Source organism: Protopterus annectens, chromosome 6.part0 (assembly GCF_019279795.1).
Source record: "Protopterus annectens isolate FY-2018-M chromosome 6.part0, PAN1.0, whole genome shotgun sequence".
NCBI lineage: Eukaryota > Metazoa > Chordata > Ceratodontiformes > Protopteridae > Protopterus > Protopterus annectens.
Genome location: NC_056737.1, coordinates 795,722,249 through 795,746,360, shown reverse-complemented (window position 1 = coordinate 795,746,360; position 24,112 = coordinate 795,722,249). Strand labels below are relative to the sequence as shown.

The following is a 24,112-nucleotide window of genomic DNA, read 5'->3' as shown; positions in this document are numbered from 1 at the left end:
CTGCTTTACCCAGAGCAAATTTAGCAAAGGAGACGAACAGCTGATCTGATTTCCTGTGACCAGCTGTTCTGTTAATATAAAAACGTAATTGTCTATGAACATCCAAGGAATGCAATTTGTATTCTCCTTTGTTTGAGTACTTGGGAAAAAACACAGGTAAATTGATTGACTGGTTAATATTGGATTCAGAAGAGACCTTCGGAAGAAAGGAAGGATTGGTCCTGAGGCACACCCTATCAGGGGAGAAAGAAAGGTAAGAGCCTGAAGTTCAGAGACTCTTCTGGCAGAAGTGATAGCTACCAGGAAGGCAGTCTTCCAGGAAAGGTACTTTAGATCAGTAGAAGCTGCAGGCTCAAAGGGAGGAGCAGGAAGGGCTTGCAGAACTAAAGACAAGTCCCAAGGTGGTACAACCTCCTTGACTGGAGGCCTCAACAAAAAAACTCCTTTGAGAAATGTTTTGCATAATTTGCCGTCATAAGGGAGCTGTGTCATGACCAATGTGATAATGCGAGATAGCTGCCAATTGTACCTTAATCGTGGAAGAACTAGCCCCTTGATGAAAGAGGTCTGTTAGAAAATCTAGCACCGCTGACATAGGTGCCGAGAAAGGATCCAAAGTTCTCTGAACTGCCCATATAGAGAATCTCTTCCATTTACTCCGATAAACCTGCCTGGTGGAAGGTTTATGAGCTGCCACTAAAATGGCCTTGACTGGTGATGAGATACCGGGAGTCCTAATTAAGGATGGAACTGGAGCAGCCAAGCTGTCAACTTCAGGGTCTGCAGATTGGGAACTGACATTCCCAGAGGGTGGGAGATGAGATCCGAAATTGGATCCAGAATCCAGGGTGGATTGATTTTGTGAGACCATCTGAAGGGGAACCAAGGTTGTCGAGGCCAGAACGGGCAATGAGAATCATTCTGCTCCCCAAACTGTTGGCTTTCTGCAGAAGCCTCTGCATCAGAGGAAGTGGAGGGTAGGCATAAAGGAGACCGGGAGGCCAAGCATGCACCAGAGCATCTCTCGGGAACTCCCCTGGTGGGGGAAGCAGTGCGAAGAAATTGTCGCATTTGGTTTGAGGAGAGGCAAAAGATCGTAACAGGGTTGCCCCAAGCGGCAAAAATCTTCTTGCTACCTGAGGATTGAGAGACCACTCGTGTGGAGAAAGGATGGTGCGACTGAGCTTGTCCGCAAGGATGTTGGACTTTCCCGGAATGTGCGTTTGGTGGAAATTGCCCATTCCCAGACTCTCATGGCCTCTCGACAAAGGGGGTAAGACCTGGTTCCTCCTGTTTGTTGATATACCAGACTACCGACATGTTGTCTGTCTGTATCGCAATAGTCCCTGAAGGAAGAGCGTGGTGAAGTGCTTGCAGCTAGGAGCACCGCCCTCATTTCCAGGACATTTATATGCAATGACGTCTCTGTGGGATTCCGTGCCTTGGACAATCTTTCCGAATGCCCCCACCAGAGGCAAGAAGCGTCCATGGTCACTGTGGCTCGGGAAAATGGAAAAGGCCTCCCTGCCAGGGGCTCGGAGAAAGCCACCAAAGAAGGGAGTCCCTGCACGCCTTGCTGACCGCAATCGGAGGGTTTAGAGGGGAACAAAGAGGGGACCACTGAACCTGAAGGGTCCATTGAAGAACCAGCATGAATGAGAAGCGGAATAGCTGCCGCCATAGAACCTAGGGCCCTCAGGACCGAAGCTGCAGTTGGAGATGGTTGCAGGATCGCTGTCACATGACACTTCAGGTTGGCAATACGGTCCGGGGTGAGGAAGGCTTGCATAGATCTGGTGTTTAGTCTTCCTCCTATGAAATCTATAACTTGTGTGGGGTTCAGTAAAGATTTCTCCCAGTTGATCGTAATGCCCAGCCTTGGTGCTAGTTGAAGAAAGTAATCCCTGGCTGAGCACAGAAGATGCCTTGATGATGCTGTCAGGAGCCAGTCGTCCAGGTACGGAAAGACCTGTAATCCCTGGAGCCTCAGGTGGGCCGCTACAACCGCTAGCACCTTGGTAAACACCCTGGGGCTGAGGTGAGACCAAAGGGAGGACCCTGAACTGATAATGACTGGCTCCCAGCCGGGCGAAGAAACCTCCTGGATCGTCTGTCCATCCGAATGTGGTAGTCGCGTCCTTGAGGTCGATGGAGCACATCCAGTCGTTCTCCCTCAAGAGGAAGTATAGATTGCAGGGTGACCATCCGGAACTTTTGCTTGGTTACTGACAGGTTCAGCTGGGAAAGATCTAAGATTGGTCTTAAGTCCCCCGTCTTCTTTGGCACAAAAAAGAACCTGGAGTAAAACCCTAATCCGGTTTGATCTCGGGGCCAGCTGGATAGCTCTTTTTCTAGCAGCTGTTCAATCTCGACAGCTGCCGCCTCGGTGGAACATCTGGGAGGCTGCGAAATTTGGGAACCTTGAATAGGGGAATTGAATATCCTCTGGATATGACAAGAAGCACCCAACTGTCTGTTGTTATGGACTCCCAAGAAGTCAGGTGCCTCAAACGCCCCCGACTGCCTCCAGAGACGGACAGCCGGGCAACCCTTCAGGGCTGCTGTGGGTCTATCAGAGAAAGGTTCTCTGGACCCAAAGTTGCCAGGAGCCCCCTGCCTCTACCTCCCGTCCTCCTCTGCCACGGAAGGACTGGTTATCCGGAGCAGGTTGGGACTGCTGCGACTGAACCACATCTTCTTCTGTCCCTTTTGGTTCTTAGAGAAGGACCTCTGGGGAGCTGAGAAGCGGACTCAGGCAGACAGCGCTTCCGTCCTTTCGCTCTGGACTAATGTCTCGCGAACAGTCTTGCCAAACAAGGCAGAACCATGAAAGGGGCATTGAAGGGAAGGGCTCTGCAAAATCACAATGGCGGAGCCAGGCCTGTCGCCTCATGACTAGGCCTGCTCCGGCTCTAGCGGCTCCTCAGTAGCATGAGAAACAGCCGCATAGATGTATTGGAAACCGATCTGAGAGTGGCCATTCGGTGGAGTATACCTGTTTATCCTCACTCGACATGGACTGGGAGATGCAGCGTATTCTTTAATCAGATCCCGCTGCATCCTAATGACATGTGCCATGTAGTTCAGCTCTCAAAGAGAAGGTTGCTGAACTAACACGATCCATCGGCGGGACTCCTTGCCCGGAGGATGCATAGAGGGACTCTCCTGGGCCAATTCCTCTGTGGCTGCAGCCATCATCATGGCATCTACTGGGGACCCTTACTCCAGTGGGTGCGATCCGGAGGGAAAGAATGCGGTCCGGCGTTTAGGATAGGCTCAATGGTGTCCGGATCCTTCCACGCCTTGATGGAAATAAGATCCACCAGGGGTCAGCAGGAGGGACACCCAAGAGGTAGAAGGCCCTCAATGCCTCCAGGAACACAGACTCGTCCGAAGAAGCCTTGGGGGCAGACCACCCCTGATCCTTAACATCTCCATGATGTCTCCAAATGAGACGTCTTCAGGGGTGACCTAGGGAACCTTCCCTTCATCCAAGTCTGTGTCTTCAGTGACGGACTCGGGAGTCCATGTGCCTCCTTTTGCACTTACGCCCGAGGTACTTCATCGGGGCTGTCCGAGGAGTACTCTTCAGCAGTATGATGTTCCAAGGGAACCACTTGGGACATCGAGGCGGGCTGTCCCTGGGACCGGCTGGTGGGGCCTGGCCCAACTGCAAGGGAGTGCGGATGGAGCCGTGGCAGGGACCGGGGTCGGATGTCCTCAACAGTGCCCTTTCCACTAAAGCCGAGGGGAGCCAGCTTCTCTAAGCCCGAGCGACCCCCACGGATCCGACGCGGATCGGAGTCGGAGCCGAAACCGCCGGATCCGAGAGACCGTGTGCTCCGACCTGGACGGGCCGAAGACACCAGCTCCCTCGGATCCGAGGCTCGCCTCGGCTCGAGAGGTCGGGTCCGGCACCAAGCACTCAAGGGATGGGACGGATCCGAGGTGCACCGACCTATCGGATCCGACCCACGGATCCAAATCTGCCCGGCGCCGACAGCTCAACCCGAGATATGGGTCGGAGAAGGAGCCAAGGGGTCGAAGCCCCTCCCGATGGAGCTAGAGCACTCCCATTTGCATTTGGGCCTGGATGAATTTCCTCATCATCTGGTCCATATCAGCTTCACTCATTGAAAATGTTGACCTGGTGGAGGCCACCGAAGCGGACCTAGAGAGCCGCCTCGGAGACCTCCTAGAAGGGCTAGCCTCCTCCTCCTCGGGTCCAGGAGAGAACCGAGGGGAGTGGAGCTGAGGAGGAGGAAAACTAGAAGGCACAGGGGAGGCCCGCTTAGATGGGGGAGCCGAACTGGAAGTTTCGGCTCTCCGCTTGTGGTGCCTCTCTCCCTGTGCCTCTCCTTCTTCTCTTTTTCCCTAGAGGATTCCTTCCCCTCCGGCAACTTAGAGGGAGGTTGAGTCCCAGCCGGAGGGGGAGAACCCACAGCAACAGGTTGCTGCGTGGAAGGGGCAGAGGCCGAAGCGGTATCTGGAGGTAAAAGACCCGCCAGCACCAGCTTCGACCTCCGCTCCCTCAAAGCCCGGGGGTTGAACCCTGCACAAATGGTACAACCAGATGACAGGTGTTCAACCCCAAGATTCGCGCAGTGTGGCCATCCGCTGGGGACAGCTTATGGCCACACTCGGTACATTTCGAGAAAACAGCCTTATGGGCTTCAGACATCACAACCCTAAGGCCTAACACAAAACACACACAAACAAACTACGCAAAAACCCGAGAATAATTAAATAAAAGAGAGAGGAAAGCCTAAACACACTCAACACTAACTATATCAACAACAAAAATAAAGATTTTTAAAACTTTTTCTGTCAAAAATTCTTTCTTATCTTCACCAACGCCAGGAGCTCTGGAATTCCGAAGCTACTTGAAAAGCGGCAAACGAAATCTGAGGTCAGTCAGGGCTTGGCAAGGGGTTATGGGTAACAGGGAGGAGCTAGGAGCTCGGAGCCTAAAGCTTTTGAATTGCCGGCTCGGATCCGAGGTCGGATCCGATACCACAGGTTGCAGACGAATGAAGTCTGCCTACTTCAGATCAATACTTTCTTCTTAAGAGCGGACCTGCAAGTATCGTAAAAACTATAGAGAAATAACTTGCCTTTCGGAGATGTAAAAACAATACACTGAAATTGATACCGACAGAGTTTATAGAAGAAAACTGAATAATGGGAATAGAACAAAAGGGTAACAAAATAAGTCATATGGAACAAAGGATAACTTGTTGAAGTCATAATGGAGAACTGTAAAAAGGGGAAGAATCTAAGTATGGCATGGACAGACTACAAAAAAATGCATTTGACAGTATTCCCACATTCATGTATAAAAGAATGCTTAAAAATGTATAAGATACCCCCTTCACTGATATATTACATTACCGCGACCATGAAACAGTGGCAAACCACTTTATAGTTAAGCCATGTTAAAGGAGAAATTATTATTCCAGGGATAAATATTCAAGGGGCAATATTCACGGGTGACTGTCTGTTACCGCTGCTCTTTTTTCTTGCCCTTAACCCATTAACAAATTAGGTCATGGCTACAATTTGGCTCCCTGAAAACAACCAAGTGTAAAGACTTCTCATATTCGTTTTGTGGATGATTTAAAAGGTACAGTTGTGTACACTTACCATAAATGTAGATGTTCAAGTGTATTCACTGTTGCAGTCATCACACTTCAGTTATCTGCCTGCAGGTAGCCCTCAGTCAGCCCGAATACCAGAGACTTTTAGTTATGTACTTACCATAACTTTAGATGTTTGGGATCCATCTCGCCTACATTCTGTACTGATGGGCTCGGAGCCGATCCCTCGGCTCCAACTCGGCACGCTATGCTATAGAGCGAGGCCTCTTATTGGCTGAGCTATTTCTTATCCCAGGATGCACCACCACTAATCCCCCAGATCTTGTTTGTCCGCATTCATGCACACATGCACAACTTGTTTATATAACATTGTTAGATGTTTCAAGATGAAACAACAGGATTCGGACCTTCTGACATCCTCTGATCTCCAAGGAAGGGGGAAGGAGGGTGGGTCATTAGGAATGTAGGCGAGATGGATCCCAAACATCTAAAGTTATGGTAAGTACATAACTAAAAGATGTTATGTGATCCTATCTCGCCTACATTCTGTACTGATGGGACAGCGTCCCTAGCACCTAAATCCTGGGTGGCTCATTGGAAAACACTCCTGAGCACTGTGGAACCAAATGAAGCTCGTCCTCTAGATGCCACATCCAATTTGTAGTGGGAAATGAAAGTGTCTTGGGGAAGACCATGTAGCCGCAGCACAAATGTCACTAATGGCAAGCTTAGAATGAAATGCTATCGAAGTAGCCATAGCTCTTGTAGAGTGAGCTTTGACAGAGGTGGTAAGCTATTTGTTAGAATAAGAATAAGCTTGAGTAATACAGTCCCTGATCCATTTGGCAATAGTGACCTTTGTGACAGCTTTGCCCAATTTATTGTCTGCAAAGGATACAAACAACTGATCTGTTTTCCTTGTTTGTTTGGTCCTGTCTAAATAAAAATGCAACTGCCTGTGGACATCTAATGTGTGGAATATGAATTCCGCTTTGTTAGAATATTTTGGAAAAAAGACTGGAAGTTCTAACGATTGTTGTAGGCAGAAACTGGAACAAACTTTAGGGACAAAGGAAGGATTTGGCCTGAGAGATACTCTGTCTTTGTGAAAAACCAAATACGGGGGGTTTACAGACAAAGCTTGAAGCTCTGAAACTCTTCTGGCAGAAGTAATCGCCACCAGAAAAGCAGTCTTCCACGATAGAAATTTTAGATCACATGTAGCTGCCGGTTCGAAGGGGGAGGAAGTTAAGGCGCGTAACACCACATCGAGATCCCATGGAGGAGCAGGATGAGAAATCGGAGATCTTAAAAGCGCAGCACCTTTCAAGAAGGTCTTACACAATACACAATCTGTTGCTCATTAAAGGTGGGTTTATAGATTCGTGAAAATTAGAAATCACTGCCAATTGAACCTTGATGGTAGAGACTGAAGAGCCTTGATTGAAAAGAGAAGTTAAAAATTTTAGTACTTCTGCCACGGGAATAGTGATGGGATCCAGGCCCCGGAGTTGAGCCCAAATAGCAAATCTTTTCCATTTGCTAGAATACAGTTTCTTTGTAGTAGACTTATGGGCCGAAGATAATATGTGTACAACCTCTGGATCCAATGTATGACTCCTGACTATAGTCGGAAGAGAAGGAGCCAAGCCATCAATTTTAAGGTGTGCAGGGACTGGTGGAATAGTCCCAACTGATGAACCAAAAGGTCTGGGATCTGATCCAGGAACCATGGACCTTCCAGAGTATATTTCCAAAGATAGGGAAACCATACTTGACGAGGCCAGTAAGGAGCAACTAAGATCATTTTGCTCCCCAAGAGAGATGTCTTTTGGATCACCCTGGGAAGGAGAGGAACTGGGGGGAAGGCATAAAGCAAGCCGGTGGGCCAAGAACGGGCTAGTCGTCCATGGGGCTCTTCCCGGAGCCGGGGTTAGGGAGAAGAATTTTTTGCACTTCGCATTTAGTGGAGTCGCGAAGAGGTCGCAACACGGAACTCCCCATCTGCTGAAAATCTGACTTACAACTGTCATGTTCAGAGACCATTCGTGAGGAGAGAGGATGGTTCTGCTCAGTCTGTCGGCTATCACACTGGACTTGCCTGGGATATGAGTAGCCACTAGAAAGCGTTCGGTCGAGACTGCCCATTCCCAGACTCTCATGGCCTCTCTGCAAAGAGGATAGGATCTGGTCCCTCCCTGTTTGTTCAGGTACCAGACAGCTGACATGTTGTCTGAGTGAACGGCAATTACGCCCTGAGGGAGGTAATCGTGAAGGGCTTGGAGGGACAGAAGCACAGCCCTCATTTCTAAGATGTTGATATGAAGTAGGGTCTCTTCTGGGTGCCATTTGCCTTGGACTGACCTGCCCAGGGAATGCCCCCCCACCCCATCTGGGAGGCATCCGTGGTCAAAGTGGCTGCAGGAGGAGGTGGAACAAAGGGTCGTCCCTGATCCAAATTGGAGGGCACTAGCCACCAGCGAAGGTCCCGTTTGCATGTTTCCGTGATCCATATGAGGTGACAGAGGGAGTTCCTGAAAGGACCACTGAGCTGAAAGAAGCCACTGGAGAATTCTCATGTGCAACCTTGCCAAGGGGACTAGAAGAACCGTGGCGGACATGGATCCCAATAGCTGCAGGACCATCCTGGCTGGGGCTTTGGACCTGGGAAGTAAGGCTCGAACTTGAGTCTGTATGGTTTGTATTCTGTCTGTAGGTAGATAGACCCGCATTTGGTTTGAGTCTATCTCTACCCCTATGAATCTTATTCGTTGAGATGGCAACAACACAGACTTTGGCCAATTGAAGGTGATTCCAAGGGAATTGCCCAGTGATATAGTGGCTTGTAGGCTCCGCCGTAGTAGATGCTTGGAGGTGGCAGTTAGGAGCCAGTCGTCTAGATACGGAAACACCTGGAATCCTAGACTTCTCAGGTGAGCAGTCACGACTGCCAAGCACTTGGTGAACACCCTAGGGTCTGTGGTGAGACCAAAGGGCAGCGCGCGGAACTGAAAATGACTGCCTCCTAGGCTGAAGCGCAGATGTCTCCTGGACCTTGATGTACCATGATATGGTAATAAGCGTCCTTGAGGTCTATGCAGCACATCCAAACACCTTTCTCCAGCAATGGGAGAATGGTTTGTAGGGTGACCATTCGGAACTTGGACTTTCTGACTGAATGGTTTAGGATGCTGAGGTCCAAAATGGGCCTCAAGTCCCCGGTCTTTTTTGGCACCAAAAAGAATCTTGAGTAAGTCCCTAATTCGATCTGGTCTACGGGGACCGGTTGGATGACTCCTTTTTGCAGCAGCTTTGAAACTTCTGAGGCTGCAGTATCCCGTTGACTGGGTGGCGGGTCCGGGATTTTTTTGGACTGAGGTGGGCAGTGAGAGAAAGGAATGGTGTAACCTCCGGCGATAATTCGAAGCACCCATCGGTCCCGAGTGATACCTTCTCCAGGCTTTCAGGTGCTTGACGACCCCGACTGGCTCCGGAGCTGCACAGTCGGGCAATCCCTCAGGGACTGTGAAAGGCTGAAGAGCCACGAAAGGACTCGCGGTCTCCAGTGTTGCGAGGCCCTCTGCCGCCTCTGGGACGGCGTCTTCCAGAAGAATTTCCCCCTCCTGCCTCTGGAAGGGGATCATCCTGCTGAGAGGGGTAAGGCTTCTGAGATCTATGGAACCACATTTTCCCTCCTCTTTAGCCTTGGGATAAGGCCGAAGGGAGTGGAAAATCGTGCCCCTGCAGTCAGAGTCTTACCCTCCTGTTCGCAGGTCAGTGTGTCCTTTACCTTGGGTCCAAACAGGGAGGACCCATCAAAGGCGTCGGCAAAGGAAGACTTAAAGGCCTCCGCGAAATGACACAGGTGGAGCCAGGCTTGTCTCCGTGAGAGCAATGCCTGTACCCGCTTACTCACCCTTCGGCCGCATAAGAAATGAGCCTCATGGACGAGTTTGAAATGGACGACAATGTAGCCAGCTGAGAGCCAACCGTCTGGGCCAGCTCCTCAGGCAGGTTACCCAAGAGGGTATCGGAAAGCTCTTTAATCAGATCCCTCTGAAATCTAGTAAAGTCGTAAGGTAGTTCAAGGACCTTAATGTAAAGGCAGCTGAACTTAGGGTGCACTTTCCGTGCCGATCCATGCTCCTAGACTCCTTATTAGGAGGATGGACGGACGTTGAAGCCTCTGCTACATCTTGCTGGGTAGCAGATGCCACCACCAAAGCATCTACAGCCACACTTTTGGTTAGAAATTCTTTTTCAGGGGTGCAGAGAGGAACTTATTCGGACGAGCAGGCACGGTTCCACAGAGTCTGGGTGTTCCCACGCCCTTGACAGATCAAATCCAAGAGCTCGTCGGGCGGAGACACCCAGGAGGCGGAGGGCTGAGCCCGAAGGCCTTAAGGAACACCGACTCATCAGCAGAAGGGGTTTGGACTGCCAGCCTCCTCGTTGTTTAAGGGCTTCCAGGATGTCTGCAAAGGAGACATCATCTGAGGATGACTTAGGGGACCCCTCTGCATCATCGAGGTCAGTGTCTGATGTAAGAGACTCATCAGGAGCCAACGTGCTTCCTCTTGCACGATCTTTTCCTGGGGGTTCTTCGAAGAAGCTTCAGAAGGACCTCCAGGAGGGAACCCCAGTGGGGTAACCTCAGGCCCCGGGGCTCCACTGTCTAAGGACAGGGGGACTGCCAAAGACCCAGTCTCGGTATGCAGGGAAGGAGCTGGGGAGACCGTGGAGGTAGCCAAAGATGATTTGGCTAACGCACTCCTCATAACCCTGAAGGCGGGACCACCAGAATCCTGGGAGGGTCCCACCTCCGTGGCCACGACAGTAGACGGCACTCCCACCGCCGACGCACCAAGAGGGAGACTTGGGACCGAAACCATCAATCCCGAAGCATCCCCCCCGGGGCCGACGGAAGAAGTCTGCGTACCGAAGTCCGACCCAAGAGCCGGAGTTGGAGTAAGGGTCGGGCCCGACCCTAAAACCTCCACCGGTTTCACCAGCACCGGCTCCAACGGTGCCGAGACTGTTGGAGGAGGAACCATAGTAGGGAGGTGGACCATCGGCTCCGAAGCCGAATGGGCTGGAGCCGAAACTAGCTTTTGGAACACCGGAGACTGGAAGAGTCTTAGGAGCACCCTGTCGATGTCCGAATCAGACATCTTGGATGATCTGGATGATACCGATCGGGTCCGAACCGATTTCTCCATCGGCTCCAAAGGACTAGGGGACCGGCTCCGAATAGACTCTATAATTATCGGCTCCGAGGGAGATCTCAAGGTAATTTCCCTCGGTGCCGACGAGGACTTTGGCTCCGAAGGGGAAGAGTCTGAGCCGGCAACCCTCATCGGCTCCAATATCAGTGGAGCCGATGAAGGTGACCCGCCTCTCGATGCCCCAGTCCTCGGCTCCGAAACCAGAGGGGTTGAGACTGGAGGCATCGAGGCAGACCGTTCCGCCCTCGGCTCCGAAGTCCGTGGAGCCGATGGAGAAGTCTGCCTAGGTTTTTTGGCAGTCGGTTCCGACTGACTGGTCGGAGCCGACGCTTTCTTCTTTTTTGAAAGAGAGGGAGAGGAAGATAAAGCCTCCTCGAAGGATGGCTTAATTAACCCCTTAAGGATTAATTTGTTTTTCCTCTCCTGGAGGACCCTTGATGAGAAGGCGTGACACACGCTACATGATTCTTGTAGGTGCTTGTTGCCTAAGCAATAGACGCACGAGGAGTGGTCGTCCGTTATGGACATCTTATAACCACACCTCGTGCACTTTTTAAACCCGGAGGGTCTATGCTCTTTGAACAGGACTAATTTAGAAAAAAACACACCTGTCTAAAGAGAAACACACCAAAACTTAATGGTTTAAGAACAAAAAATATAAAGTTTTTTTTTTTTTTTTAAACACAATACAGTTGTACAAGAAAAAATAGCTCACAGAAAGAGAGAGTCAAGACCCTCTAACTTAAACGGGTACTTGACCCACAAATAAAACGCTAAGATAGCAAAAGGCAACAGGGGAAGGCCCCTCTAACTAAAACGGGAAACCTTCCCTTGACGAAAAACACAAATTCCTCAACAGAACTGTTCAATACACACTCAAATCACAACAATAGCTGTTAAAACAGCTTTTGAGTTCAAAGCAAGCAAATTCCTGACAGGAAAAGCCTAAATAAATTAGTACTTAGCCCTGCCAAGTTGAGACCACGTCTAAGCTTGTAAGCGGCAAACGAGATCTGGGGGATTAGTGGTGGTGCATCCTGGGATAAGAAATAGCTCAGCCAATAAGAGGCCTCGCTCTATAGCATAGCGTGCCGAGTCGGAGCCGAGGGATCGGCTCCGAGCCCATCAGTACAGAATGTAGGCGAGATAGGATCACATAACATCTTAGTATTTCTGCATCGGTTTCTGTCGCTCCAGATCTGATGTCAGGTCATCAGGGGTATAAAAACAGGCAGCCAATGCCATTACATCAGTTTTTCTTGCTCCAAATGTCAGAAGCCCACCAACAGGGAGCTAAGCTATGGTGGAAAAATCTCCACCAGTAAAAAGTAAATATCAACACCAATACCCCTGCAAGGGGTGAGTAGTATACACATAGAGGAGAGAGAAGGGGGCTGGAGGGAGGGAAACCAGGACTGCAACAGTGAATACACTTGAACATCTACATTTATGGTAAGTGTACACAACTGTACTATGTTCTTCGTGTTTCACTGTTGCAGTCATCACACTTGGGTTGATTCCCAAAGCTGTAGAAAGGGAGGAGGCAGTCAAGAAGTGTTTGGGCTGGCTTGTATGCCCTGCAGGACTTCAGTTGCAAAACCCGCCCTGGATTTGGAAAATATAGGCAGGTGGCAATGCTTGGTGAATGTGTGTACAGAACTCCAGGTAGCAGCCTCCCGAATGTCCCTGCTAGGGACTCCCCTGAGGAATGCTGTAGAGGTAGAAGTTGCCCTAGTGGAATGTGTTCTAACCCCCTGAGGGGTTGGTTTCCCATGATGTTTGTAGCAGAAATGGATACAGTGTGCTATCCATTTGGAAATTGTCTGTTTTGAAATGGCCTTGCCCTCTGCCTCTGGTACAAAACTGAGTAGTAATAGGTCAGATTTCCTGAAGGGCTTAGTCCTATCCAGGTAGAATCTGAGCTGTCTGTGCACATCCAAGGAGTGCAAGGATCCTTTCCCTTTTAGTTTGAGGATTAGGGAAGAAGGGTGGCAAATAGATAGATTGGTTGAGAGCCACACTGGACACCACTTTGGGCATAAAGGAAGGATTAGTCCTGAGGGAGACCCTGTCAGAATGAAAAATAATGAAGGGTTCCACAGCCATAAGTGCTTGTAGCTCAGACACTCTTCTTGCTGAAGTGATGGTCAGGAGCAATGTTGTTTTCCAAGAGAGGAATTGTAAGTCTACTGATGCTGCAGGCTCAAAAGGGGGCAGTGTGAGCTTTTCCAGTACAAAGTTAAGGTCAAAAGCAGGGGTGGGTGCTCTCCTTGGTGGCCTTAAGTTGTTTGTCCATCTCAGGAACTGTTTGATGAGAGGGTGAGAGAATAGGGGTGGGCTCAGAGTTGTAATGAGCCGAGATGGCAGAGGCATGGATCTTAATGGAGGAAAAGGATAGGCCTCTGTGGAGTAGATCTACTAAGTAATCGAGGTTTAGAGGTAGGGAGGCAGAGTCGTGTCCTCGTCTTTAAATTGAATCCAGGAGCAATACCTTTTCCACTTATCAGCATAGGACTTCCTTGTACTGGGTCTTCTGGCTTTAAGAATGAAGTCCAATAGCTGCTTGCTTAGGCTGGTCACTGGGGGAGAATTCAAGGAATAAGCCATGCTGCAAGATTTAGGGTTTGCAGTTGCAGATGCAAGATCTGTCCCCCCCTGCTGAGTGAGCAGGGTGGAGCTCTGGGGTAGGTGCCAGGGTGGCACCGGTGACAGGCTGCGCAGGAGTGGGTACCAGTGCTGGCATGGCCAGTCCAGGGCAATCAGAAATGTCCTTGGTCTGTCCTGTCTTATCTTGAGCAATATTCTTGAGAGAAGGGGCAGAGGGGGAAATGCATAGATTGAGAGGTTTACCCACTGGAAGGATAGGGTATCCACTTTCCAGGCCCTGCTGTGAGGTGTCCTGGTGCAGAATTTGCTTAACAAGTTCCATAATATGTTGTTGGTACTTCGGCATGTGAAACTGGCAATTCAAAGCCCTAATGGCGAGAGTTGCAGAGGTGTATACTTTCTTACCCTATCTATCTAAAGCTCTGGAGTCCCTGTCCAAAGGGGTGGGACTGTTAGCTGTAGTTGCTTTGATACTTTTAGGCCCCTGTGAGATGACCTCTGGGTCAGCAGCAGGATTTTTGAAAAGGAATTTGTGAGAGTCAGGTACTCTGTAGTACCTGTCTGGTTTCTGTGGAGCAGGCGGTAAAGTATGAGGAGTTGCACTGGATTCCATAAAGACATCATCCACAACATCCAGGACTGGGGATATTGCTAAAGGCCTACATTGTGGTAAGTCTAAAAATTCTCTGAGTCTCTTTTTGGACTGAGGGTCATCTTGGCATTCCCAGTGGAAATGCTCTCTTACAGTATGTAAGGTTTTCCCAAAAGAAAAATCATCTGAAGGAGAAGCAAAGGGAATAGATTCCTCTGCATCTCAATCCTCATAAGCAGATAAAGGCATGCCTTCATAATCAGATACCTCAGAGTCGTCGGACTCTTGGTCAGTTAAAGCTGCTGGGGACAGGTCTCTTTTTCTCTTAGCAGGGGAAGGCTGATTTCCCCTAATCAACATAATAAGGTCTTCTGCCATTTTAAGCATTTGACGTTCTGGCAAGGAAGCAGGTGCATGAGTTTGGGTCATCGTTTTTTTAGGCGTAGCGCGTACTCTTGGCCTTAGAAACTCGGTAATTTTAGACAGAACTGAAGACGTGAAAGAAGTCATTGGTTTGTGTCGAATATCGGTAGTGCGAACATCTTCCTCAGTAGCCGGTGCCTGCTCGGTGGCTCCAGACCCATACAGGGTAGAGACATCCACAGGTTCCATCCAAGAAGAGTCTCGCAACATACCGGACTCCGAATGGGTCTTGGTAGAGGCTTGTGAATCCACTGAAGCGGGCATCAGGGGCTGCAAAAGCACCTCACTGAGTACCGGCGACTAGCTTAACAGAAGCATTGTCGGCAGTTTTGGACATGTGCGGTCTGTCTCTGTCTTTATCCTTAAGTTTTTTCAGTAGATCGGTAGTCGGATGGCTTACAAAGCCATCTTGGAATATAGAAAACGAGAACTAAAGTATTTAACGACAATAAGGGCCCAACGACAAATAGTTTGGGTGTTGAACAAGGCACAAAACTGACAGCGAGGAACGTCGTGGTCTGGGCCTAAACAGGTGATGCAGTAAGAATGAAAATCTAGGTGTGGTATTTGCTTTCCACAGGCAAGACAATTGTTAAATTTTTCTGACATCGGTTAGAGCAAGAAAAAAGGATCCCCAACGGGGTACTTAGCTTCAGAAGACTTCAGGATAATTCAATTCGATAACGAAAACTCAGGTAGCGGCCGTCCGGCACTCATGCTAACTGCTTCTGCTTTGGGCTCCTCGGCAAGAAAAACTGATGTAATGGCGTCGGCTGCCTGTTTTTATACCCCCTGACAACCTGACGTCAGACCTGGAGCGACAGCAACCAACGCAGAAATACTAAGTCTCTGGTACTCGGGCCGACTTCAGAGCTACATGCAGGCAGATAACCCAAGTGATGACTGCAACAGTGAAACAAGAAGAACATCTGTGCAGTTCATCAGATGTGGAACTGAAAGCATAACTGCAAACGGTCAAAACTTTTTCGGATACGATATAAGAATGTCATTTGGTCTTGATAAATGTGCAAAAGCAACCTTTAATGCAGGAAAGATGCAGTACCAAGAAAACATCAGCCTGGGACAGTAATGTGATATAAAAGAACTTGAGCAAGAGGGTGTGTATAAATATTTGTGAACTGACAAAGGCTCAACAATAAAACATAAACAAATGCAAATAAAAGTTAGTAAGGAATATTTTAGAAGACTAAATTTAATACTGAAAACAGCCTTTGACATCTAGGAACAAAGTTCAAGCTATAAACCAATTTTCTCTTCCTGTCCTAACTTACAGTTTTGGAGAGAATGACTGGCCCCAAAAGGTGTTGGATTGGTTGGACAGGAAAACAAGAATGCTTCATGCTTATCAAATGATTTATAAATAACAGTGCATACCAAGACTATATATTCTCTGTTCTGAAAGAGGTATGGGCCTCCTCGAAGTTGATTACATGTATAGCTCTGCAATTGTATGACTGTATACATATCAGATGACTTCACAAGACTGAAACAAAGCAAAATTTTTAAAACATGGGGAGAATAAGTGTAAGATGACTTCCCTTCTTAGTTTAGCAGAAGCATATTTGTGTCAAGCAGGAATGGAAATCAAACCAGAAGTAGATAAAAATCAGGCAGTAACTGAATGTGCCAACAAACAAAAGAACAAATATAAAGTGAAGGATCAGATGAGAAGACAAGAAATGTGGAAAATGCATAAATATAGTTGCAACTACAGAAAACTCTTAAAACAACCTCATGTTGATCAGGATCAAATGCAGGAATGGTTAAAGGAGAGATGAATTTAAACCAAAAGACAAAAGGTTAATATTGGTGGGTCTAAGAAAATGGACTACGTACATGTTGGTTTACAAAGTCCATTGATCATGTGGGAGAACTGGACAAATGTAGATTTTGTAATACAGAATTGTAAACAGTTTAAAAATCCAGCCATGATAACTGCACCCTTTCTAGTTGCATCTCAGAACAGCATGATCATGGGCAAGATGACAATGCATCAGTGGCTTCAGAAGCATGCCGTTATCACATGCCTTTGGTTTGGTTGTACATAAATTCAAAAATGTATTTATACATTTTATTCATTTTGCTATTTCTGTTTGCCTTAAGGCTTTAAATCAATATGCATCTTTTTGCCATTCACCATATAGAAGAAGTTAACATGCCTGCCAGTAAAGCAAGTATTCCACTATAAAATGCAGGTAAAGCTGACATTGTTCCTTGCCACATTATCAGTGCAGCACAACTGTGAAGATGACTACACAGATTTGTAATTCTAAACACTATTATGCTGCATATTGAAGCATACAGGATGACTAGCTGCAGACGTAAAGAGCACTAAGGGGCTGGAAAAGGAGATCATTCCTAGAACAACCAACTGTGATGTGTAAAAGACAAAATGATATGCATTCTGTGTCATATCTTTGCATACAATCCTTAATATTTGAAAATCAGGCCAGACAATGAATACAAGTGCCAAATAAATCATTTGGGGGAGGAGGTTACTAGCTTGAGGGAAATTTGTTCAAGATCTTCTGGTAAAATTGTATATAGGAGAATACATTTTGAAAGAAAAATACCAATACAACTTTGTGATTTTACCATTACATTTCAGGTCTAGGCTGAGTTTAGAAGTGAGGTTATGGTTAGGTTTATGGGGTGTTTGAAGTATTATGATTTACATGGCAGACTTTGTCTCCCACAAGACATACTGAAGATCTGTGTATAACATTTTATGTATTTCTGACAAATGTGTACATTTTCACTGAGTGTTTTAAAAAAAATACATATACATACACATATCTATAAAAATACTTTTTTTTAGTTTTACATATGGGATTAAGCAGTCTTCAGATTGTATATTTCCAAAATATTAAGTCTCAATGACCTCATTTTTTGCTAACAGAGTCATCTCTAGGGAAACAGAATCAACTGCAATTACATTTTAAACTTGATTTCAGGATAACATTTATCCTTATCTTTCCTAAATACTGCATAATTTGAACTGTAAACCAAATCATATGGACTTAAGGTTTAAGAAATACCGTATCAAATAAATTTCAAGGTTTACTCAAACAAATTATCACCTCTCAAAGACTGCTATTTTTGTTTCAACTTACCTAGACTGCCCATTGCAAATGCAGTCTGCAATGAAGCAAGTAAGCTAGGAATCATTTGTTGGTAATACACAGACTCAGGACAGGTGCATGCAGCTCTACCCACTGCTCCTGGCCAGAATCGAACTGGCCGTGGAAATCCAACCAAGAATATAGGAAGTGTGAAGAGTGGCAGCAAGGGTGCTGAAAGTGCTGTAGAAATTATTATGATAACCACTACCAGCGGGAATAATAAAATATTCAGTGTTATAAGTGTGGCAGTGGATTTTCGTCTCTGCTTTTTTTCAGTCCATGATGTTATAAGCAAAGTCAATGCAAACTTCATTTTGGAAATCAGCTGAAATAATCGATCCTGAATGAGACTGACCTGTGGAATAAAAATAAAATAACATAAAGCAATAAAACAGTACAGTACAGCACACTGAATATGCATTTCTGCCAATGGAATAACCTGATTACCTGTTCACACTGTGAATGCACAAAGCACAAGTATAACTGAGATGCACACGGTATCTCATAAATTTCACTATGTACACAGTTTTCTCATGGTTCAGCATCTATTCCAGATACAAAAAGAAAACAAAGTTGCAAACTGAAATCCTGCAGGCTAAAAATGTATTGAAAGAAGGAAAGCAAATGCTATTTCATACCTGGAGAGTCAACAACCTCTTTCCCCCAGTGGTTTTACTCAAAATGTCAAATGCTAAAATTTCTCAAACTGAAATGTTTTTATCTTCATATGGTAACAAAAGAGATAAACACAAAACCATTGGGATGACTAATTTCCCAGTACAAAGCTAGCCAGATCGTAAACAAAAAAACTCCATTCTTTAATTGTGACAGACCTGGTTTAATTAGGATACAATTGGTGCAAAATAACAGAAAAGTTTACTGACTTTTTTCTAATTAAGTAATATATCCCACTTGATGAATATGGTGAGGACTAAAGTTTTTTTTAACACCTTTACTAGCTTCACACACTGTTGATTTGTGACAGACGAGTACCAGTAAGAGTGAAGGGGAAGGTCTACAAGAGGGTAGTGAGACCAACTATGTTATATAGGTTGCAGACAGCTGCACTGACAAAAAGGCAGGAGTCAGAGCTGGACGTGGTAGAATTAAAGATGTTAAAATTTGCATTGGGTGTGACAAGGATGGAGAGGATTAGGACTCAGTATATTAGAGGGTCAGCTCAGGATGGACAGTCTGGAGACAATGCCAAAGAAGCAAGATTGACTTGGTCTGGACATGTGCTGAGAAGGGATGCTGGATATACTGAGAAAAGGATGCTAAGGATGGAGCTGCCAAGTAAGAGGAAAAAAAGAGGAAGGCCTAAGATACGGTTTATGGATGTGGTAAGTGAGGACATGCAGGTGGTTGGTGTGACACAGCAAGATGCAGAGGACATGAAGAAATGGAAACAGATGATCCACTGTGGCGACCCCTAATGGGAACAGCCGAAAGAAGAAGACAACTAGCTTCCCACACTGTGAATCTGGATACACATACAGTTATAGAAAAGAAAATCTCTGTAAAGAATTTTTTATTAGCTTCATGAATTATACATGCAGCTGTATCCCACAGGAACAAGTGCAGGGCAAATCCCAGAAACAACTCCCCAAGTTGGAACCATAACATCAACAAGCTTTATAATAAAAGGAAAATAATCTTGATCAAAATAAAAAAATAAAAAGATCAAAATAACAATCAAAACAAAGAGTAAGGAGTAATTCCCAAAATGTTATAACCCTTGTCACTGAAATAAAACAACTCAGGAGCTTAATAAAATCAACCAAAAAGAAGTCGGAGGTTAAAATAAATACCCAAGCCAAAGCCAATCACAAGGCATTTTTTTAGTTATGTTCGTAATTTCAAAAGAACAACACAGCAATGTGCTGAGCTGATTGTGATCTACATTACCTACACTGAGGCTGAAGATACAGCTAACCTGCTGACTGATAAATTTAGATCTAACTCTACCCCTCTATCCCTGCAGTCTGTCTCTCAAGATATACCTGAAACTGGCTCATCTCCAGCTATCATACAAGACCAAGTCCTAAAAGCACTGTCAAAAGTTAAAAATACTGTATTGATGGGTAGTGACAATATCCTAGAGGCATCTTAAATAAACTAAAGCATGATTTAGCCACACCCCTAAGAACACTATTCAATCTCATCCTTCATACAGGTTTTGTACCATGTGAATGGGGAACAGCTAGCCATTCCCCTGCATAAAGAAGGGCTTTCCACAGACCCAGGCAATTACAGACCTATAAGTCTGTCCAGCTTCATTTGCAAAGAATTATCATGGAATCAATCAATCGGGGCATAGGGAACTTCCAAACACTGGACCCATCTCAGTTTGGATTCATCAAGGGCAGGTCATGTTTACTCAGTCTGGTGGGTTTTCTGAAAAGGTCACCAAAGGAATAAATGAAGGCAAAACGGTACACCCTGCATACATCGACCTAGCCAAAGCTTTTGACACAAATCCCCATTGAGGCATAGTAAAAAAAGATGCATAAACTAGGAATAAACCCCTATGTCACCCGTTGGCTCCCTCATACGATGCAGATAATCAAAATAGGGGAAGTTACCTCCACAAAGAGATCAGTCACCAATGGAGTCCTCCAGAGTTCTGTGTTGGAACTTCTCCTATTTGGCATCTACTTTTCTTAAGTAAAAGTTAATACTAAAGGGTTTTGGCTAAGTAAGTTTACAGATGACTGCAAGCTAGGAGCAGTCACTGAATCTCCAAATGATTTAGCCATCCAGCAGGAAGCTCTGTCTCACATAAATAACTGCTATCAAAATCATGATCTGAAGCTAAATGTCAAAAAAATACATTACTTTATCCTTCGGAAGTCATCTACCCCACGGAACTACTACATTGATAATGGACCTCTAAAGACTGACCCAGTTATTCAGGATTTGGGAACTTGTGTGGACAGTGACTTAATTTTTGATCAACATGTGTCTACTGTTTTAGGAAATCCTTCTATATTGCACAGCTTATAAACAAAGAGATTGTATCTAGATCTAGGGATGTCACTGTCCACCTTTACTCAGCCCTCATTAGGCCAATCATTAAACATAAATGCCCCATTGGCATGTATTTGTCCAGACACATACAACAACTGAACGCCCACACAGACAGATATAGATAGAAGAGGTTAATGATAGAATAAGAGGTTTAAAGGTACATGATATGAAATGGGATGAAGTAACAGCCAGAGAGACTGAAACTAAGTTAAGAAAAGCCTCTAATTGGAAAACCCCAGGCCCAGATGCAGTGCCTAACTTTTGGCTGAAAGTATTAACATCCTTACACGGAGACTTAGTCATGAGTAAGAACTATTTATATGCACACCCCAAACAGACACCAACCTGGTAACAACAGGAAAAACAATATTCCTACTTAAGAGTGAACTTGCAAGCTACCCTAAAAATTATAGACCAATAACTTGCCTTCCGACTATGTATAAACTATATACGGGAACTAATGCAGACAGAGTTTATAGTCATTTAGAAGAAAACGCAATTATCGCAGTAGAACAAAAGGGCAATAAAAGAAAGTCATACGGAACAAAGGATCATTTGTTGTTAAATAAAGTCATAGTCGAGAATTGTAAAAAGGGAAAGACTCTAAGTATGGAATGGACTGACTACAAAAAAGCATTTGATAGTATTCTATATTCATGGATAAAAGAGTGCTTAAAAATTTATAAGATACACCCTACACTAATTGATTACATTACAGTGACCATGAAACAGTGGCAAACCACTTTGCAATTAAGCCAGGATAAAGGACAAATTATGATCCCAGGGATAAAAATTCAAAGGGAGATATTCCAGGATGACTCTCTATCACTGCTGCTGTTCTGCCTTGCCCTTAACCCATTAAGCTGTTTACTTAACAGCTTCAGCAGTGGCTATAATCTGGCTCCTAGAAAACAACAAAGTGTAAAGACTTCTCATCTTCTCTTTGTCAATGATTTAAAACTGTACAGCTCATCAGATGAGGAACTGAAAGCACAACTGCAAGTTGTCAAAACCTTTTTTCAGATGATACAAGAATGTCATTTGGTTTTGATAAATGTGCAAAAGCAACCTTTAAAGCAGGAAAACTACAACACCAGGAAAACATCATTTTGGGACAAGAATGTGTTATAAAAGAACTTGAACAAGAAGGAGTGTATAAATATTTGGGAATTGATGAAGTATCAACAATAAAACACGAACAAATGCGAATAAAACTTAGCAAGGAATACTTCAGAAGACTTAAATTAATCCTGCAAACAGCACTGACATCTAGGAATAAAATCCAAACTATAAACCAATTTGCTCTTCCTGTCTTAACTTACAGTTTGGAGTGACTGACTGGCCCCAAAACATGCTGGACAGATGAGATAGGAAAACAAGAAGGATGCTTCATACTCACCAAATGACTTATAAAAATTAGCGCATACCAAGATTATATATTCCTCATTCCGAAGGAGGGATGGGCCTCTTTGAAATAGTTTATAAGTATAGATCTGCAATTGTGGGACTCCACACATATCTGCTGACCTCACAAGACGCAAACGTAGTTAAAGTTTTGAAACATGAGGAGAATAAATCTAAGATGACTTCTCTGCTTAATCTAGCAGAAGCATATCGGCATCAAGCAGGAATGGAAATCAAACCAGAAGTAGAGAAAAATCTGGCAGCAAATGAATGCGCCAAAAAACAAAAGAAAGAATATAAGGTGAAGGATGAGATGAGAAGGCAAGAAATGTGGAAAATGCATAAATATAGCTAGTATAGAAAACTTCTGGAAGAACCTCATGTTGATCAGGTATGGTTAAGGAGATGAAAGGTCAATATTGGCACCCCAAGATAGTGGGCTGTGTACACGTTTGTTTACAAAGTCCATTGAGCATGTGGGAGAAACAGACGAATGTAGGTTTTGTAAAACCGAATTGGAAACAGTTGAACACCACATTGCTGGTAGCAACATACTTATGGCAGGAGGAGTGTATACTGAAAGGCATAATAATGTGGCAAGACTGTGCACTGGGGATTGTGCAAACATTAAGGTACTGAAGTGGCTGAAAAACACTGGAAATATTAGCCACAAAGCATCACAGAAAATGAAGTCTACATCACATGAGATCATCCATTACCAACAGTTCAAAAGATAGATGCTAGAAAACCAGACATGGTGGTCCAGGAAAAGAAGACAAAATTAGCACTGATCACTGAATTCACCACACCCACTGAGTACACTGCCCTGCATACAGAGAGACACAAAGTCATAAAATATCAGGATTTGCAGGCAGAAACAAGAGCAACATGGAAGAAAGATACTCAGACAGTTCCAATAGTAGTAGGAGCAACAGGTCTTACAAAGAAGCGTCTACAATCATATTTACATATGCTACCAATACATGTAACTCCATACAAATTGCAGAAAGAATCATTACTGGGCACACTGCGGGTGCTGGAAGAGCACTACTAGCTGACATCAAAGAGTGAAACAATACTAATTTCATGAACTTTAATTGTACTTTGACTTAGGAATAGGGTCCATTCCAGTCATGGTATTAGAAACCCAAAAGACTTGGAGAAATTAAAAAAGAGATACTTTACTAAAAGGATACAAGTCCTAAATAGCATGTCCTACATGGACCAACTCAAAGCCATGTCACTATATTTAGTATCCTACAGACTGCAAAGGGGTGACCTGTGTCTGACATACAAGCAATCCGCCAACCATTACTGATGGATTTACTGCACATCAGCAAGTGAAGTGGCATCAGAAACACTTAATCTAGGGATTTAAACCTCTTCAGCATCAACATAACGGTTTGGAGGGACAGGCATATTTTGCAAAGGATATCACTGCTGTGGAACAAACTCCCATTCCACATAAAACAAACTTCATCCCTGTCCATTTTTTTAAGCACAACTTTGATCTATGGATGTGGGAAACAGGAGACTTACCCCAGCACTGTCCACTGTACTAACGGGCAGACAAAGCCCCTGTATGACCCCACTTATTCTTATTAGGGGTAATCTATAATTATTAATCATAGAATGGGTAAAGCCAATGGGATACGTTATCTTGAGCATAAAAAAGGAAACTAGTTAGGCTTAAATGGGGTGAAAGGGCAGCAGGCCTAGTACTTACCTATGAACCTATACATGTCTTCTTTCTAACAATTCTCACTGACTCCAACATTACATAAATTGACTGACTTCTCTTAAATTTCACTCCTCCTCCTGAACATTATTCTGCATATACTGTTCCCAAAAATTCCATTTATTTCTATGTAATTTGTTTCTTCCCTTTCCCTTGAAGATACCACCTCCAATCCTTTTATCTCCTTTCCCCTATTCAATACTTCAGTTATGGTTGGTTTAGATCTTAATTTCCATTCACTAGTAATTCCTTTTTTGGTAGCTGATAGCATTAAACTTAAGCAATGCCTTATTATGTCTAGGCAACTCAAATCTTACATCCCATCTCCAAAGAATTATTTCCTTTGTTACTAA

General features: G+C 45.2%; 1 protein-coding gene across 1 annotated transcript in view; it reads right to left on the bottom strand.

The window, feature by feature from the left end:
- PCNX4 (pecanex 4) overlaps positions 1 to 24,112 on the bottom strand; it is a 1,626,974-nt gene that overhangs the window by 579,341 nt on the left and 1,023,521 nt on the right. Inside the window, exon 7 of the mRNA XM_044074466.1 lies at positions 17,579 to 17,942. Coding sequence (XP_043930401.1) covers positions 17,579 to 17,942 — 364 coding nt within the window. The remainder of the gene's footprint in view (positions 1 to 17,578; positions 17,943 to 24,112) is intronic.